We start from the raw sequence: 20192 nt of genomic DNA, 5'->3' as shown, positions 1-20192 counted from the left end.
GAAAATCCACGAAATTTTGATCTGCTAATATGAACAATCTGAAGTAAAAATTTCTTTTCATATAGGCACAGAATTTCTCTACCAAATTTGGAGCAAAATAGGAATAGAAATAAATACACAATTCACACAATAGAACAACACAATATTTCTAGGGAACCCAGCTGGGAAAACCCTTTTGCTGGCTTAAGATTGAAGAAGAATGAGCAATAGATCTCTTACAAGCAATTGTTGTTTCACTAGAGAATACAATGGTTCTCAATGCCTTAGACCATGCTTGAAACACTTGATTGATCCCCGATCCTACCTCTAATTTTCATGCGCACTAGTAGCCCCTATTAGATAGGTAATCCTCCTATTTCTATGCGCACTTCCTTGAGGAGTTGCTTTCCTCTCCAACAATTTGCAAAAGAACTCTTGGTACCTTTCTCTCACAAGCTCACACAAACCCATGCTCAATATGATTACAATTGTGCCTTTGCTCCTTATAGAGGAACTTGAATGGCTAAAGTTAGCAAGTTCTATTTCTGGAATAATTTTGTGATTGATTGAGTTAACTAAGTGAAAACACACATGCAACTCATCTTATCTTAATTCTAGAACTTAAGACACAATCACTTGGCCTTTTCCTCATGTAGCTCACACTAGAAGACAAGTAACTCGTCCTTCTACTTGAGCGCATTAGTTAACTACTTCTAAACACGTCATGATTTTTAGGAACGAATTCTAAATTTTAGGAAATTGTCCTAAATTAAAGGAAACTCGAGCATGCCAAGGAGAAACTCGATGTGGTTCCTTTGAGTAAGGCACAAATTAAAGAACCCTTTCTCACTATTATTTTCAGCACTCCCTCTTAGCGAGGAAGGTGTTCCTGGAAGAACTTCGTCCACCTAGATTTGTCTCCAACATTACCAAGCTTTTCGCTACTACAGGTGCTCCCTCTGTGCTAGAAGACTGCCTTGCTTTCTTCTGCGAAACATGCTTTGAAGACATGTTCTTTCCCACCATGCCCTGTGAGTCCACCACTTCAGTCATAAGTGCCATGTACACTGTGTACCTCTGTGTCTGCCTTTTGATGCTGGGAGACTCAACTCTCTTTTGATCTCCTTTAACCAAATCCTCTGCCCACTTGGCCGAAACTCTCCCTATACTGGAAATCTCTGACTGAGTGGCTGCCTCCACTCACCTTGGTCTATGCTCCTCATCATCCAGTTGATCAGCCCAATTGCTAACTAGCTTACACTGAAATTGAGATATTGGTTGAGGCTCCATATTGAGAGCTCTATCCTACTCTCGCTCAATCACCACTTCTCTACTCTGAGTTCTTCTTACGTTGTCGCTCAAGGCTGCATCTGTCTCTACCTACAACTTGTAGAGATTCTTCACCCTCACACCTATCTGCTTCTTAAATCCAGAAGCTAAGTGTTGCAGGTACGCCTTACCTCTGTTGAGGATGATATCATATCCCTTGTCCTCAAGGGTAGCTATCGAAACAATTTGCCTCAATCCTGGAACATAGGGAACATCTCTGAGATCAAGAGGATTACCTAACTCCCTATGAAAGCTAACAGTACCAACTCCTCTAGCTGCATACTAACCATCACCTCCTAGCTCAATCTGAAACTGCATGTCCTTCTCCTTTAGGTAGTTGAAACTCTTCTTGTTCCCAGTCATGTGGAAGGATGTTCCTAAATCAATGTACCATATACTATTATCTGTTGAGCTTGCCATGCAAGCAATCAATGAGAAATCTTTCTCGAATTGGGCAAAAAATGCATCTACCTTTGTTGATGCAGCTACATCATCCTTTCTGGACTCCTTCATCCGATTAGGACACTTAGAATCATATGTTGAATTCCACTATCTTGGGTCTAGGTTAGAATCTTAAAATCTTTGACGCTACCAAACCAAGAACTGCTTTGCATAGCATAAAATATAAATCAGTAAATCACATATGCACAAGTATACACATTTTTTAACAAATATTGTACAATAATGTACAACCCAATCTTCGTTATATTAAACCAATCTGAATCATACAATAGTCTATGTCATATGGTATACAAGATACAATGACAATTCGTTGCAGCTTCTATGTCGTATCTTGTCCTGTTGGTCCTTCACTTCCGTACTGTTCTTTAGCTGCCCCTTAGTCCTTCAAAGGACAACACATAGAGACTCCAGGAGGGTTGCCACCTAACACTGTTGCAAGTCACTTTTGCTGCATGTACACGAGCTGATCCAATCTGCTCTTCTAGGTTGGCCAATCCCTGAGCTCCAATCCACCAATCTAGTAGTCACTTTTGTCCATCAAAGTGCTGCACATTAGGCACCAAACTTCACCCAACCTTCAACTCTCTTCATCACTTCAAGATTGCTTGTCTAGGGCTACTTTGGGTAGCCAACGCGCTGCCAGCCACCAGACCAATGGCACCCAATCCTTCACTGCAAGTTCTGCTCCTAGGATAAACTTTTGACCTCCACGAAAAGTCCTCCAAATGGCACCCACAAGCTGCTAAACAAGAAATGATGCACAAAACACGAATCCAACACCTACAAGATGCACCAAAATGCATACCTTCAGCTCATTGTTTGAGGTCTACTTGACTACTGCAATCTGGGTCTGGTTAGGGCACAAAACACAATCCCTAACAGCCCTCACAAAACCATACAACAGTCCCTTTATTTGATGCGGCTTGCCTTCACCTTAGAGTTGCTCCCCTACGCTGGTTGTCCCTTAGTTCTGTTGTAGGAAATAGGCCTTACAGCGCTTCCAACAAGCCTAATATAGACTTGTGTTACCCCTGTAATAACCACAGGGCCTGTGACTCACATAACCAGTAAATATGCCACCTCCAAATAGCCTTCAAACAATCCTTCCTTGCCTCAGCCCTCCTTCCAGCAACTCGGTCACCCTAACATGGCCCTAAAACAGTCTCTTGTTCCCACGTTGTTATGCCCTCCTTTGTTGCAGCCCAAAACAGAGAATTAATCTCTCCTCCAACAAGTTGTCACTTGTAATGTGTTGCACAAATGGATGAGTAAAATGACTCATCTCACCTCCTATATATACACATAGAAAGGGCTCCTTAAAACGTCATCATGGGGCTTGTACAAATGTCACATGCCTTCTTAACACCAAGCTGACCTAGACTCCTCATGTGCAAACCCAACCATAAACTTCAAAAATTCATATCTCACTAAGGACAACTCGGAATTCGACAATTTTCGAAGCGTTGGATTCTCCTTTCCGCCCTCTATCATCTCATCCCATCACATGTCCAAAGTGCTCCATGGAATTGCCACAAAACACGATGGGTTCCAAGCCCACAAGTGACTCTTGTGGCGCTTTGCCCTCCAAACCCTGAACCCTAGGGCTTGGAGTACCTCCCAAGCTACTCAAAAATCAACAGCATAATACCCAAACTCATGGTAATGGAAGCACTTAATCTTGCTTAAATCCTTCTTCTTGCCCTTCTAAATGAATTTGGCCTCTCCTTGGCCCTTCTTGCCCTTGGCCTTGCCTGCCAGGGCAAGGTTCTCCTTGTCCACTATCATAACTAATCTCCCTTCTATGGTTCCTCTTCGGATCTCCTCTTGTATGAAGCCAGTCCAAAACCTTTCCTAATTTGGAAAGTTCTCTCTCCCACTAGCAACATCCTAGAACCTTTTCCAAGACTTGTGAAGTCCAAGTAAGGAAAAACTCACAAGGTCGTGATCAGATACAACCATGCCCACACCACCAAATTCATCTCGTACCTGAGTGAACCTTGACAAATATGTGATGATGGGCTCATCCTTGCTCATCCGGATATTCCTCAGCTTTCTCTTAGGAGCAAGCTTCCTGGTATCCCTAGTACTCTGATATAGCTTCAGGATGGTATCATACATCTCAAAAGTTATCTTCTTCTCATGGATATGAGGCACTATATGATCTCTAACCCCTTCTAGAATAATCTTCCTTGCCTTGATATCATTATTATTATGCTAGGCCAATTGTTGGGGATCTTGAGGTGGCACTATAGCCTGCTTCGCAAATTCTCCCACCCATTATCCTCCAAAACTATCATAATCCTCCCTTTCCATGGAACAACGTTCAATGCTCCCTCTAAACAGTGATTTACTCTCAATCCTTGGTAGGCCATCCTGCCTACTTAGAGAGCTCACAAACTCCTGCCCACTAACAGTGTTGTAGTCCTTCACAAGAGACTGTACTTAGGGCCTCTAATTCTGCCTCTCCTACCATATTTGAAGTCCTTCACAAATCTGAACTTAGGGCTTCTTTTAACACCTACTAGCAACCCTCCTTATTGTGCTTAAGATGCCAAACAATCATTGTCCAACCTAGACCATCACCTTGCAAATTTCATCAACTTAGAATGGCACACATACCTCTTGAAGACTCCTCCTTCTAGTTGTCTGAAACCTTAGGCTTGTGCACTAATCTTCTGGGATCTCGACCTTAGTTAGGGATGCCTGTAGCCGCTACTACATCCCACCTACTGGCCTTCAAATCTCTTCCAGAACTGCGTTGCTCCTCCTTCTAGCCAACTCTTCTATCTTCTGCACAATACTTCAAGAGACTCAACCTCTCTTGATGACACAGAGATGTTTTGTTGCAGCCTATACACAGAGATTTATACCCCAACACCATGCACAGAACTGCCCTTAAATGTTGCCTGCAAACTGCCATTAACTCGGCCTTGTCCAGACTTCAAAAGAGACCCTACCTTGCTCCTTTAATCCACATGAACTAGCCCCTTAAGTGTTGCAGCTATCACAGACCATATGCCCACTCACTATGACGAATTTGCTCTTGAATGTGTTATCTTTATTCTAATCCACACTCTGATACCATGTAGAAAATCCACGAAATTATGATCTGCTAATATGAACAATTTGAAATATAATCTTTTCAGATAGACACAAAATTTCTCTACCAAATTTGCAGTGCAATAGGAACAAAAATAAATACACAATTCACACAATAGAACAACACAATATTTCTAGGGATCCCAACTGGGAAAACCCTTCTACTTGCTTGAGAATTTTATTGAAGAAGAGTGAGCAAAAGATCTCTTACAAACAATATTTGTTTCACTAGAGAATATAAAAGTTCTCACTGCCTTAGACCAAGCTTGAAACACTTGATTGATCATTGATCTTGCCTCTGATTTTCATGCGCACTAGTAGCCCCTATTAAATAGGAAATCCTCCTATTTCTATGTGCACTTCCTTGAGGAATTGCTTTCCTCTCCAACAATTGGCACAAAAGCTCTGGGCACCTTTCTCTCACAAGCTCACACAAACCCGTACTCAATATGATTACAATTGTGCCTTTGCTCCTTCTTATAAAGCAATTTGAATGGATAAAGTTAGCCAGTTCTATTTCTGGAATGATTTTGTGATTGATTGAGTTAACTAAGTGAAAGCACACATGCAACTCATCTTGCCTTAATTCTAGAACTTAAGACACAATCACTCATCCTTTTCCTCATGTAACTCGCACTAGAAGACAAGTAACTCGTCCTTCTACTTGAGCGAATTAGTTAACTGCTTCTAAACTCATCCTGATTTTTAGGAACGATTCCTAAATTTAGGAAATTGTCCTTAATTATAGGAAACTCGAGCATGTGAAGGAGAAACTCGTTGTGGTTCCTTTTGCCACAAATCAAGGAACCTTTCTCGCTATTATTTTCAACACACTTGTCCAGTGAGAATCAAATAGGTGTCTCTTCCTCGGCAGGGCGGACTTGGCTTCTTGAGGTGAATTTGACCCAAATTAGATGTTTTGAAAATTCTTTTTCTAGGCTATGAATAAGCCTTTGACTTTGACCAAATACGACCAAATACAAATAATAATCAGGATCAAGAACATGCTTGAACAAAATAATAATTTGGCTCGAGCATGAAACCCATGCTTGAAAAATAAATAAATCTTAGCATGAAAAAGAGCATGCTAGTAAAGATAATCAATTGATTAATCATGAAAATTTTACATTATGAAGATGGACCATAGTTACATCTTTCAACACGCTGGACCAAGATCTGCGGAAGAAAGGGAGCTATACTCTGCAGGAGAGAGGCCGTACTTCATGCCGTACCATTGCAGAGAAGAGAGGGCCGATTTCTGTAGCCGTACTTGGCTGTACATCCTCTAGATCTGCTACCGTGATTATTTCCTGAGTATTTTCTTTGAAGCCTAATAAAATCCCTCTTCGTTGGTTTTCCCCACGCTGTGATTTTCTAGAATGAAAGCTGTGTATAAAGTTTGTGCTTGGACTTCTTATTTCTGTTGTGCATAATTTGTTAGAAACTCAGCTGTGGTAATTGTGCGTAAATTTCAGATTTGAGTTTTCTGGGTTCCATAAAAATAAAATTATTTTGCTGGACTTAAAAAAACTAACATCCACTTCATCATCAACTTCCATAGCCATGAGCTTCACTTTGGTGGCCAAAACTTATAAGACTTGCTGAGTGCTTTGATTGATCTGAGCCATTAACCATTCAATGTTTTGTTGCAGATCTGTTTTTTATCAAGCATTGAGGGCTGTAGTAGTAATTGTGGAGTGTATTGCCACCCAATAGTGAAAGGTTTTTTGCTGGTCAATCTTCTTTAGAAAAACGAACATGAGTTTAATTCAGATAGTATTTGATTTCCGTGTTACATTTGGTTTTCATGCTCCTAAATCTTGTTTGGTCTTAGTAGTGAGTATTATAACTACCGGGAGTCCATAGTTGATGAGTCAATCAATTCCCAGTTAGCAGTAAGTACTCATTTTGAAAAACTGGATGTTTCGTGTTGTGGCCAAAAAATTTGGAGAATTTCGCTTCGATCATAAGAATGATTCGTTATTCGAAACCCTATTCCTAGCTCAAATCAAATCCCAATCAAATCTTGCATTGGGTTTTGGCATCATCCGACCCTGATAATTATTTTTAGAAAAAAGGCCTCCTGCCGACTTTTGCAATATACAAATTGAAAATGGAGTATCAGCGTGAATACGCAATTTCGAAAGAAAGAAAATAGCGTAATGTATGGAAAAGTGAAGAAATATTACCCTTACACGGTCTGTGGGTGAGTGAAGAAATATTACCTGTACACGGTCTCTGTCGGCATGGCTAGAAACGGGGACAGGAGTTTTTTCACGAGCAGGCTGGTGCTGATAGAGCTGGACTCGCAGGGATGGAACAGGAGCCTCCGCCATGTTCTCAAACCTACTACTGATTCCCGCCTCGGACTGCTATCGTCCTGCAATCCTCCTTATATCTTTTGAATTCACAAATGATAAAGGGTCGTATTCCATCCAAATCATTTTATTTAAATGTCGATATGATTATTGTTAATAGAGAGAACGGCTGTATATCGGTAGAATTTAACGGCGTAGTCTACCGAGGCCATAATTTATTTAAATGTCGATATGATTATTGTTAATAGAGAGAACGGCTGTATATCGGTAGAATTTAACGGCGTAGTCAACCGAGGCCATAATTAAAGCATTTTTTTAATGCAGTGGTTTAAAATTATGTTTTTTACCCTTAAATTTCGGTTATATTTTGAAAAGATTATGTAGGGACTTTTGTAAATCCAAGAAAATTGTCAAAATTCTTAACTTTAGGTGTCATAGATGTTTTTTATTCAAACATTGCATATACAAGATTTTTTTAATTTTTTTTGCTAGGATTTCGGCCAATTCTTTTGCCTCCATTGACCTCCTTTTTAATTGCGTTCGAATCTAGTTTTTTTTTTCAAAAAATTTAACTATGAGAATGTTAAATCATTTTATTAATGGTGGAAATGGATTCAGCACCGTCAAAAAAATACCGGGGCACCTCCAGAGAAAATTGTGGCCTCGGTAGACTCGTAAGATTTAATTCTTCGTAAGCCTAGTCACCATTTGTTTATTTTTGTAATGGTGTTACTATAACTCAGGATTAACTAAAATGTAAACAAAATAAAGGTATTAACATGGTTAATTTTAATTATTCAATGTATGGTTTATTTTGTAAGGTTGGTTATTATGGTTCAAGATTAACTAAATTTTAAACTAGTCTAGATTCATTTTAACCTCATTTATCAAGCGTCGAGAGATCAAATCTCTCGAGGTGCAAACATTTTCTCAAATTTTGCACCCAAAAGAGAGGTTTGCACCTCAAAAGATTTAATCCATCTCAATGCTTGATAGGTATGGAGTTAAGATGAATCTACACTGGTATAATACTATATATGTATTTGTCTATGTGTGTCTCTTTCTTCTTCCCTCTCTCCCCCTCCTCCATCTCTATGTCTATCCCCCTGCCTCTCTCCTTCTCTCGCTCATCCTCCCTTTCTCCCTCACCTCTCTCTCTCTCTCGCACCATTTATATGTATATCTCCCTCCATCTTTCATTTTTTATCTCTCTATCTCACACCCCCAAACACACATGCTCTCTCTCTCTCCATATCTATATATCTCTCCCTCCCTCTCTGTCTCTTTGTTTTCCCTTTGTCACCCCTTCAATTATATTTCTATCTCCCTTTGTCTCTCCGTCTTTCTCTCTATCTCACCCCCAAACATACATGCTCTCTCTCCCTCTTCATCTCTCCCCTCTCTCTCCCCCCCCCTCTCTCCTCCCCTTCTCTCCCTCTCTCTCTCCTTCTGTCTCTCTTCCCTCTCGCTATCCTCTCTCCCTCGCTCCCTCTCCATCTCTCCCTTGTCACTATATCTCTCTCTCTCCACCTTTCTATCTCTATGTCTTTCTTCTTCCCTCCCTTTCTCTCCCCCTCCAACTCCATCTCTTTCTTCCTCCCTCTCTCGTTCTCTCTCTGAAGTCCTCTCTCTTCCTCCCTCTCTCGTTCTCTCTCTGAAGTCCTCTCTCTTCCTCCCTCTCTCGTTCTCTCTCTGAAGTCCCCTCTCTCCCTCTCTCCCACCCTCCTCTGTCTCCCCCCCCCTCCATCACTCTCTCTCTTCATCCTCCAACATTGTCACTATCTCCATCCCTCTCCTTCTCTCTCTCCCCCTCTCACCCCCTCCATCTTTGTCTCTCTCTCTCTCTCTCTCTCTCTCTCTCTTCCCCTTCTCTCCCTCTCTCTCTCCTCTCCTTTTTCGCTTCCCTCCCTCCCTCCTCTCTTTTTCACTCTCTCTCCATCTCTTCCTTGTTACTCCCTCTCTCTCCCCTTCCAACTCCATTTATCTCTCCCTCCCTATATCATTCTCTCTCCCCTCCTCTCTCTCCCACCTCTCTCTTTTTCTCTCCCCCCCCAATCACCCCATCACTCTCTCTCTCTACCCTAAAGCTTTGTCACTATCTCCTCTCTTCTCCCCCCCTCTCCATCCATATGATTGAGAATTGTCACACTTTGTAAACAATAATATATGTAAGGTCTAACATAATAATACTTACAATAGAGATGATGATTATTATAATATATTGGAATTATTATTGATTATTATACCAATAACAATATTATAAACAAACAAATTTCTTCTTATTAAATTGGTAGCTTTGTGCCTTACATTTTACAGTGTATATTAAGTTATATTTTGTATTTTACATTTTATATTATGTTACGTTTTGCATTTTGCATTTTACGTTTTACATTACATTTTACATTTTATATTTAGTTATATTTTGCATTTTACATTTTATATTATGTTACATTTTGCATTTTGCTTTACATTTTACATTACATTGCATTTTGCATTTTGCATTTTATATTTATATATGTTTTCATTTGAATATTAAGTCAAGCATATGAACTAGACATTACATTAATAACTTCTTCTTTTTTATATTTAAATTCATACCACTACAACATCTATTATGCTCATACCTGATCCAAGTGGATATTGGTGGCCACCCTCCTATTCCACTTGGACCCCCAACACTATCTCTTTCAACTTTTCAGTTTCTTTAATTGTAGCACAATTTGCTATTTTTTTGTAGTTTTTTCGGGTCCTGAACTTCTTGAGTCATTTTAAGGCCCTAAATGATGTTTTTAGGGAAAATGGAGAAACTGAAATAAACTTAAACAATTTTTTTAATTTGTTTTTGTCCTCCTCTTTAAGATCTTCGAAACGAGGTACTGTGATAGCCAAACAGAGATCATATGCCAAAATTACGACCCCGAGAAATTGATGTACCAATTTACCCAAATGGGGCCCACAGTTTTGACGTTTCATCTCCTAGGGTTAGGATTTTGGATGTTTAGGGTTTTCCATTGTTTCTCAATAATAAATAGGCCTTGGAGCATCATTATAACACAGTTCAAAGGCATGTAGTCCCCACATCTCTTCTCAGAGATAAGCTACCATCGCCTGAGCTAGCTTGTTTCCATTCTGTTTGTAAGCATATTTCAGTATTTTGACATTAATTAAATGAAGTGTTATTTTTGTTGCACCTCTATATTTATGGTTATATATGTAATTTTTTGCATTCGTGTTTAAGTTCAGATCAGTGGTATCTGCTCTTTTTGTGTTTTTCTTTGCATGTCCCCGAGGTCAGGGTATAAGGAGTTAGGGCTCGATCTGGTTGAAACTTTGCAAGACCAACCTTGCAAACTCCAATGACCTCCTATGGCAGAAGAAAAGAAAGACGAGGGGGCGAGAGATCCTATCAAAATATTGTTCGAGGAAGCCCTCAAGCGACAAAGGAATGCAATGATAGATAACTTTTCCCAAATCCTTTGATGACTACCCATAGGTGACGCATCTTCATCCAGCAGCCACTCCTTTTAAGGTATAAGTTAACTTTGACATTCCCATATTTGAGGACAAATAGATGCAGACGCCATAAATAAATGGTTGAATCTGTTAGAAGGATATTTTTCAGTTCATGACTTCTCCAATCCATAAAATATTACTTTTGCATTTTTCAAAGCCGCCCACACGTCAAGGACTGGTGGGAAACCTACTATGAACAAAGGACGAGAGGGAATCCTCACTGTTTTCAATCGCACCCAATTAGGATTCTTTCCGAGACACCATCAAGGAATAATATTACCCTGTCAAGAGTTATGACGATAAATACACAAAGTGGACCATGGTACGGCAGGAAAGGGACCAAGATGTGTCGGAGTTCACAAATGTTTTCCATACCCTCCACACAAAGTTGGGTATCAAGGATTCTGAGCGGCATTTGGTACTCGAGTACCACAGTTTTCTATACAAGTACATCCAAGACAAGATGGAGTTCCTGGACATCTCCTCGCTCCGCACGACATACCGATATGTTGTAAAGATTGAGCAAAAGTTTAAACAAAAGAAGCGAGACTTTGGATCTGCGAATCCAAAGCAAGGAAATTGTGCCCCCAAACCACAAAGTAAAGGCCAAAGCCAAGGCGGGGCGACCCATGACAACCTGTCGAAGCCACAAGTAAAGAACAACACCACGAAGACAAAGAAAGACATGGGAAAATGGTGTGAGTTCTTTAAGAGCTCCACTCACAACACAAGTGAGTGTTGGGCCAAGTAGTCATTGATGGTTGAGTTGAAGGCTTCGAATTAAGATGCATGTTCCAACTCTGAGTCAGAACCCGACAAGGGGAATGACAAAGGGAAACTGACCATTGTCGTGGAGCACAGTGCCACCACGGCCACCACCAAGATAAAGAAGAATGATACTGAAGATCCAGAGGAGGGGGAACGCCTCTTCCACTCATAGATGTGGGTGAAGGGTTCTCTGATGTAGTTCATTGTCGATAGTAGGAGCCAAAAGAACCTCATTTCAGTAGAGGTCGTGAAACATCTAGGCCTACTGACAACAACACTTCCACAATTGTACACTATCGGGTGGCTTCACCAAGGACGAGATCTCCGCGTCAACCAGCAGTGCCACCTCCCCTATAGTATCAAGCCCTTCATGGATGAGGTATTATGTGATGTTGCTCCTATTGAAGTTTGTGATGTATTATTAAGACAACCATACTTGTGGAAGTGTCATGTTGTATACGAATCTAGACCTCGCTCTGTGATTATCACTTTAGACAATAAGTTGTACATGATACCGGAGGTAGCCCCACCTACCACCATCTCCTTGATCATTGCAAAGTGATGCAGTAAGATAATTTCCCAAACTTGGAAATTTGTTTTCCTTATGATTCGCCCTCAGGGAAAGAAGAAGGTTGTGGCCAACAGCTTCCAGATAGGGCTCCTCCGCACAACAACAATAGATGGACAAGGTCGTGGAGGAGTATGGGGACATTTTCGCCTAACCTACAGGGGTATCTCTGCACTGTCAGGTCAAGCACTCCATTGATTTGACCCTGGGCGAGCCACTACCCAATGGACCAATCTATCGACGCTTTGTTATGGAGAACGATGAGTCAAGAGGCAAATTCAGTAGTTGTTGTAGAAAGGGCACATCAGGTTAAACTCATCACCCTGTGGGAGCCCAATTGTATTGGTACAGAAGAAGGACGAGACCTGGAGACTTTATGATTACTATAGGGCATTGAACAAGATCATTCCCCATATTAATGACCTTCTAAACCAGCTTAAGGGGACCAAATACTTCAGCAAGATTGACTTGAAGTCTGGTTATCACCAGGTGCCTATCGAACCCCCCGATGTGTGGAAGACTGCCTTCAAATCCAAGGAGGGCCTTTTTGAATGGTTGGTCATGACTTTCGAGTTGACGAATGCCCCCGCAACCTTCATGAGATTGATGGACAACATCTTGTGGCCCTTCACCAATGCATTTCTGGTGGTGTATTTAGATGCCATCTTGATATTTAGCCAAAGTTGAGAAGAGCACCTCCACCATATTCGACAAGTCCTTCAAACCTTACGACAACACAAGTTGTGTGCCAATCTAGAGAAATGAACTTTTGGCATAACCCAGGTTCAATATCTGGGGTACATCATTAATGAGCAGGGTGTGCATGTGGACCCAACCAAGATACAAATCATTCAGGATTGGCCAACCCTAACCACTCTAACAGAGCTTCGCAGTTTTTAGGGTCTTGCCAATTTTTACCACAGGTTCATGTTGGGTCTCTCTCATATCACTTGGCTCTTAAGTCAAGTCACCAAGGGCAGAGCGAAAGCAAAGTTTTTTTGCTCTGAGGTCCAATAAAAGATGTTTCTAATTTGAACCATCGCCTCTGCTTTGCACCAGTGCTCACATTACCAGACTTGCAACAACAATTTGAGATTGATACTGACGCCTTCAACTATGCTATTGGTGCAGTTTTTACTCAGCAGGGGCATCCAATGGCTTACCACAGTGAGACACTTTCAGACACAGTTTGAAAGTATCCCACTTGCAACAAATAAATGTACTCCATTGTGTAGGTCTTTTGTCAATGGAAGCATTACATTCTAGGGAAGGAAACGATCATCCACACAGACCACCGTACCCTGCAGTTCATACAAACACAAGGGAAGTTGCAGAACGATCGCCATAAAAAATGGCCCACCTACCTGCAATAGTTTCATTTGAACATTAAGTACAAGAAGGGCAATACCAATAATGTTGTAGACTTCCTCAGCTGACCACCAGTCATGGCGCTGATCACTGTGCTTGACTCTTGCGGGCACGAGACTTTGGGGTGGCCGAATATTTACTAGAGCGATCCAAAATTCGACAGCACATACCAAACACTCCTAGAAGGGAAGCAAGTTCCAAATATTCACCTTCAGGATGTAATGTTATGCCATCTGGGACACATCTGTGTTCCTTCAAGCGAGCGTGGCAAGATGATTTGGGAGACGCACTACAGTCGGGTCGCTGGACATTTCAGAGTAGGGAAAACAGTGGCGGTATTGCAGAAGTATTTTTATTAGTCGAACGTTCGTCACGACGTTGGGAAGTACTTTAGGTCTTGCACCGCCTACACCGTTTCCCAACCAACCATTAAGAAGCAAGGCCTATATACTCCTCTACCTACTCCTAGTCGACCTTGGGAATCTATCTCCTTGGATTACATGTCGAGTCTTCCTTCTACTAAGCACGACAATGACTGTGTTTTTGTGGTCATCGACAGATTCTCTACGATGACCATCATGGTGGCCTGCAAGAAGAATATCACAATAGAGGCCACTGCTAAGCTCTTCTTTGAGCGAGTGTGGGTATAGTTTGGATCCCACAGTCCATTGTCTCATATCGGGACAGTATATTCCTGAGTGCATTTTGGTAAAGTCTCTGGTCGATACTGGATAGAAAACTTACTAAGTCCATGGCTTTCCATCCCCAAACTAATGGTCAAACAGAGGTTGTCAACATGATGATCGTACACATTTTGCGCATGTACAACTCGAAGCATCCACGCACATGGGATTAAAGTCTCCCTTATGTCCAGCACAGCTACAACAGAGCTCTCCACAACTCAACGGGCCACAATCCCTTTCAGGTAGGACTGGGGTTTCAGCCATTATGTCCCATTGATGTAGCCATACTATTTGCAGCTACTCAGGCAAGTTTGTCTCATGTATAGTCCGAAATCGACAGGGCTAACGGCTTCGTTGAGTGCATTCAACACATCCACCAACAGGTCCATGATATATTGGACATAGTTAATGCTAAGTACAAGCAGCGCCATGATCAACATTGAGTGCCACACAAGGTCCAGGTGGGCGACAAAGTTTGGCTACATTTGCAGAACGAGCGCCTCGCTGGACCCCATCGCAAGCTTTGCCCACTCTGATATGGGCCATACACCATCACTAAGGTTGTAGTGGAAAATGCCTTTGAGCTCAACATTCCATCATTCCTTGGTTTGCACCCAGTGTTCAATCTAGATTGCCTTTGGCCATACTTTCCACCATTGTTGGACACATCCGACATTGCAGAACAACTCACACCAACAGAGCTGAACCTAGACTGCATGGAACATGACAGAATTAATTGGATCATGGATACACATATCAAGAACAATCTACAACAAAAGATCCAACTATATCGGGTTGTCAAAGCTGGCCAACTCTTGCACCAAGGCAAGTGGCTCACCAAGGACCAAGTTCAACAGAAGTTTCCCCATCTCATGGAGACACTCAACGCAATGGGGACCATTGCTTCCTAAGGGGGGAGGACTGATCCAGGTGGATATTGGTGGCCACCCTCCTATTCCACTTGGACCCCCAACATTGTCTCTTTCAATTTTTTAGTTTCTTTAATTGTAGCACAATTTACTATTTTTGGCAGTTTTTTGGGTCCTGAACTTCTGGAGTCTTTTTGAGGCCCTAAACAATGTTTTTAGGGAAAACAAGGAGATTGTAAAAAATTCCAAATATGCTTGCCTATTTTATTTTGGCCTCCTTTTTGAGATCTTCGAAACAAGGTATTATGATAGACAAACAGAGATCGTATGCCAAAGTTACGACGCTGGGAAATTGATGTACCAATTTACCCAAATGGGGCCCATAATTTTGGTGCTTCATCTCCTAGGGTTAAGTTTTTGGATATAGGATTTTCCATTGTTTCTCAATAATAAATAGGCCTTGGAGCCTCATTGTAACACAGTTCAGAGGCATGTAGCCACTACATCTCTTCTCATAGATAAGCTATCATCGTCCGAGCTGACTTATTTCCATTCTGTTTGTAAGCATATTTCAGTATTCTGGTATTAATGAAATGAAGTGTTATTTCTGTTGTATCTATATATTTATGTTTATATTTGTAATTTGTTGCATTCTTTTTTAAGTTCGAATCAATACCACTACAACATTACCTACATATTGGGTTGTACATTGCCTCTTGGTGCAATAAGGTAAAGGGTATTAACATCATTAATTATAGCTATTCAATGTATACATTTACAATTTTTAATTTATAAAGTTATAAATTAATATCCGTAGAATTTAATTGGCTTCACATAGGATTTAATTCTTCGTATGATAACTATAATCTTTGTCGTCATTTGTTTTTTTTGTTTGTAAAATCGGTTATTATCAGTCAAGATTAATTAAAAATTAAACAAGGTAGAGGGTATTAACAACATTAATTCTGACTATTCAATGTATTGTTTATTTTTATAAAGTTGGTTATTATGATTCAAGATTAACTAAAATTTAAACAAGGTAAAGGTATTAACATCATTAATTCTAACTACTTAAAGAATAAAGTTAAAGATTATAAAATTGTTTTTTAAACTAGTGGGATGTCATCACTGGGATTTTCTTTGAAGTGGCTCCCACCATCAACTCCTCTCCATGACTTAATGAGGACTAAACCCCGCATAAATCAATTGATTTACACATCACGGGTTTACAAATTTTACCAAATTAATGTTAAAAGCATACGTACTAAAAAAAACGTATGCATAAACACTTTAGTAAAAAAGGAAGGTAAGAAGGTGTAGAGATTTTGGATAGGAAAGGAAGAGGCTTTGATTTTTTAAAGTTGATTTCTTTGGTTGCTAAATGTTTAACATCGATAGAAATGGGAAAGGTTCATAAATGCAAAAAAAGGTTTGATCTTTAAAGTTGAATAATCTCATTATTAAAATGATTTAGCATTAATAAAAATGGAAACAAATTATAAATGCAAAACGATAAGTGTATGATATGATTAGTTTATAATTGACAGAGCTTTTAAGGATGTATATCTTATAAATTGTTTATATCTCATAGTTATTGTACATTGGGATCTATATAAACATTCATCCATATTAATTTTGGATCTATAGATCAAATGTCTCAAGATGTAAACTTATTTTTAAGTGCAAAACTTGAGGAAAGGTTTGCAACTTGAGAGATTTGATTTCTTTTGGCGTGAGTTAACGTAAATCTATGATAGTTCTTAACTCATGATTACAAATATGAATTATCATTAATTTAATTGTGCTAAGAGGTGCTCCAAAACCCAGTATGGGGATGAAGTTGTAGTGGTGTAAATGTTTTTAAACATTTACATATCGAATCAATTAAAAAATAAGAAAAGGTTGAAGTAATTGCGCCGGGAGACACTCTCCAACCGAGTGCAGTAGAGATATTGTAATGTAATGTAATGTCTCGTAAACATTTTGACTACGTCAAAAAAAATACTAATTATTTTTATAATTATAATTAATAATTAAACAAGCCTAGATCCATCTTAACTATGGATCTACCAAGCACTGAGAGGGATCAAATTTCTTTTCACTTAAAAAGAGGTTTTTATCTCAAGAGATTTGATCTCTCTTGGCGCTTGGTAGATCCGAAGTTAAGATGGATCTAGGTTGACATAGAGCCTAGTATGTGGGATATGTTGTATTGTCCATAAATGAGTGTCATAAAAGTTAAAAGTAATAAATATAATAAATTCAATTTGTTGTATTGTAATTTTGTTTTTGTGTCGAGAGGCACTCTACAACCTAGTATAGGAGAGATGTGTAGGCATAATATAATGTAAGTATGTGAACATTTTTTTAAATTTTGGCTCTATTACACATTATATGTGGTAGAGATACACATAGAAAAACATATATAGAGGAAAAAAAACAAAACTTAACACAATTAAATGTCGGCTTCAATAAATCAAAAGTAAATATATAAATCTATCAATAAATCTCGTTGAATTTGAGGAGGAGGAGGTGAAAAATGGCTACAAGACAAGGTGGGTTTTATTGGTCTTCCAACTGCCTTATAGTTGTCTTAATGTTTCATGTAGTTCGTGGGTTGCAACTAATGTAAAAAGAAAATATGTGTTAAAAAAAGAAAGGTAAACATGAGTTTGCAACAAGCAGATTGAGCGTTCAAGTTCTCATAACAGAGCCTACCATTAATTATTGGTTGTGGTTACTAATATTTGTGTCTTTGTCAATGTGTGATAGTCCTGATGGATAAGGAAAAAGTGGACACATCAAATAAGATCTTTACATCAGGGTATGTTGAAGCTCTATATATTTCAATTGAGAATGGAGTAGAGTCATAATTAACTTGATGTGATACCTATAAGGAATGAGCTCATTCTATGCTACAATGGTTCTTAGGCGAAACTCATTTGTATTCTCTCTAATTTTCAGAAGACAATGCATGAAACCCATAATGTTAAAAATGTTTAACATTAATAGAAATGAGAAAGGTTTATAAATGCAAAAAAGGGGTTTGATCTTTTAAAGTTGATTTCTCTTATTACTAAAAATGTTTAACATTAATAGAAATGGGAACAATTTATAAATATGGAAAGTGTATGACAATGATCTATTTATAATTGAGAGAACTTTTAAGGAAATAATATCTTATAAATTGTTTATATATCATAGTTATTGTACATTGGGATATATAGAAGCATTCATCCATTTTAACTTTGGATCTACTAAGAATAGAGATGGATCGAATGTCTCAAGGTGAAAACTTATTTTTAAGTACAAAACTTGAGGAAAAGTTTGCAACTTGAGAGATTTGATTTCTTTTGGTGCGAGTTAACACAAATTTATGATAGTTTTTAACTCATGATTACACATATGAATTATCATTAATTTAATTGCACCAAGAGGAGTTCGACAACCCAATATGGGGACAAAGTTGTAGTGGCTTAAATGTTTAACATTTACATATTGACTCAATTAAACAATAATAAAAGGTTGAATTAATTGTGTCAAGAGGCGCGTCCGCGGGGTCTTGGATAGATGGTGATCGGGTGCTTTACTAAGGCACTCCTTGATGTGAAGTCACCAGTTCAATTCCCCGCCCCGATCGGGGTGATATATTGGACATGATGAAGATATAGTCCTACCAAGCTTACAAATAAAAAAATTGTGTCGAGAGGCACTCTCCAACCCAATGTGGTAGAGATATTGTAATGAAATGTAATGTCTTGTAAACATTTTGATTAAGTCAAAATAAAGTAAAATAAATAATAATAATAATTGTAATTATAGTTAATAATTAAACTAACCTAGATTCATCTTAACTCTGGATCTACCAAGAGGGATCAAATCTCTTTTTACTTAAAAAGGGGTTTGTATCTCAAGAGAATTGATCTCTCTCAATGCTTGGTAGATCCGAAGTTAAGATGGATCTAGGATGATATAGAGCCGAGTATGGGGAAGATGTTGTATTGTCCATAAATGAGTGCAATCAAAAGTTAAAGTAATAACTATAATAAATTCAATTTGTTATAATGTAATTTTGTTTTTGCGCTGAGAGGCACTCTACAACCTAGTGTAGGAAAGATGTGTAGGCATTATATAATGTAAGTATGTCGACATTTTTAAAATTTTGGCTCTATTACACATTACATATGGTAGAGATACACATAGAAAATGGAAACCAATTATAAATGCAAAATGGTAAGTGTATAATATGATTTGTTTATAATTGACAGAACTTTTAAGGATGTATATCTTATAAATTGTTTATATCTCATAGTTATTGTACATTGGGATCTATATGAACATTCATCCATCTTAATTTTGGATCTACCAAGAATAGAGATGGATTAAATGTCTCAAGATGTAAATTTATTTTTAAGTGCAAAACTTGAGGAAAGGTTTGCAACTTGAGAGATTTGATTTCTTTTGGTCCGAGTTAACATAAATCTATGATAGTTCTTAACTCATGATTACAAATATGAATTATCATTAATTTAATTGTGCCAAGAGGTGCTCCAAAACCCAGTATGGGGATGAAGTTGTAGTGGTGTAAATGTTTTTAAACATTTACATATTGAATCAATTAAAAAATAAGAAAAGGTTGAAGTAATTGCGCCGGGAGACACTCTCCAACCGAGTGCGGTAGAGATATTGTAATGTAATGTAATGTCTCGTAAACATTTTGACTACGTCAAAAAAAATACTAATTATTTTTATAATTATAATTAATAATTAAACAAGCCTAGATCCATCTTAACTATGGATCTACCAAGCACTGAGAGGGATCAAATTTCTTTTCACTTAAAAAGAGGTTTTTATCTCAAGAGATTTGATCTCTCTTGGCGCTTGGTAGATCCGAAGTTAAGATGGATCTAGGTTGACATAGAGCCTAGTATGTGGGATATGTTGTATTGTCCATAAATGAGTGTCATAAAAGTTAAAAGTAATAAATATAATAAATTCAATTTGTTGTATTGTAATTTTGTTTTTGTGTCGAGAGGCACTCTACAACCTAGTATAGGAGAGATGTGTAGGAATAATATAATGTAAGTATGTGAACATTTTTTAAATTTTGGTTCTATTACACATTACATGTGGTAGAGATACACATAGAAAAACATATATAGAGGAAAAAAACAAAACTTAACACAATTAAATGTCGGCTTCAATAAATCAAAAGTAAATATATAAATCTATCAAT

At 38.7% G+C, this 20192-nt stretch overlaps 1 protein-coding gene across 2 annotated transcripts in view; it reads right to left on the bottom strand.

Moving 5' to 3' along the window:
- THO1 (nuclear matrix protein-like protein) overlaps positions 1–7410 on the bottom strand; it is a 368535-nt gene extending 361125 nt beyond the window's left edge. Inside the window, exon 1 of one of the 2 annotated variants that reach the window (XM_089379707.1) lies at positions 7095–7410. In XM_089379707.1, coding sequence (XP_089235833.1) covers positions 7095–7205 — 111 coding nt within the window. In that variant the 5' untranslated portion in view covers positions 7206–7410. The remainder of the gene's footprint in view (positions 1–7094) is intronic. The other variant, XM_089379706.1, reaches the window with a different exon arrangement.
- Between the last annotated feature and the right edge of the window lie 12782 nt (positions 7411–20192).

The sequence above is a fragment of the Pinus tabuliformis genome, chromosome J (genome assembly GCF_031772625.1).
Source record: "Pinus tabuliformis cultivar Carrire ecotype Pingquan chromosome J, CPIR1, whole genome shotgun sequence".
NCBI classification, from domain to species: Eukaryota; Viridiplantae; Streptophyta; class Pinopsida; order Pinales; family Pinaceae; genus Pinus; species Pinus tabuliformis.
The sequence above is the reverse complement of the archived record's forward strand: the minus strand, read 5'-3'. Positions and strand labels throughout refer to the sequence as shown.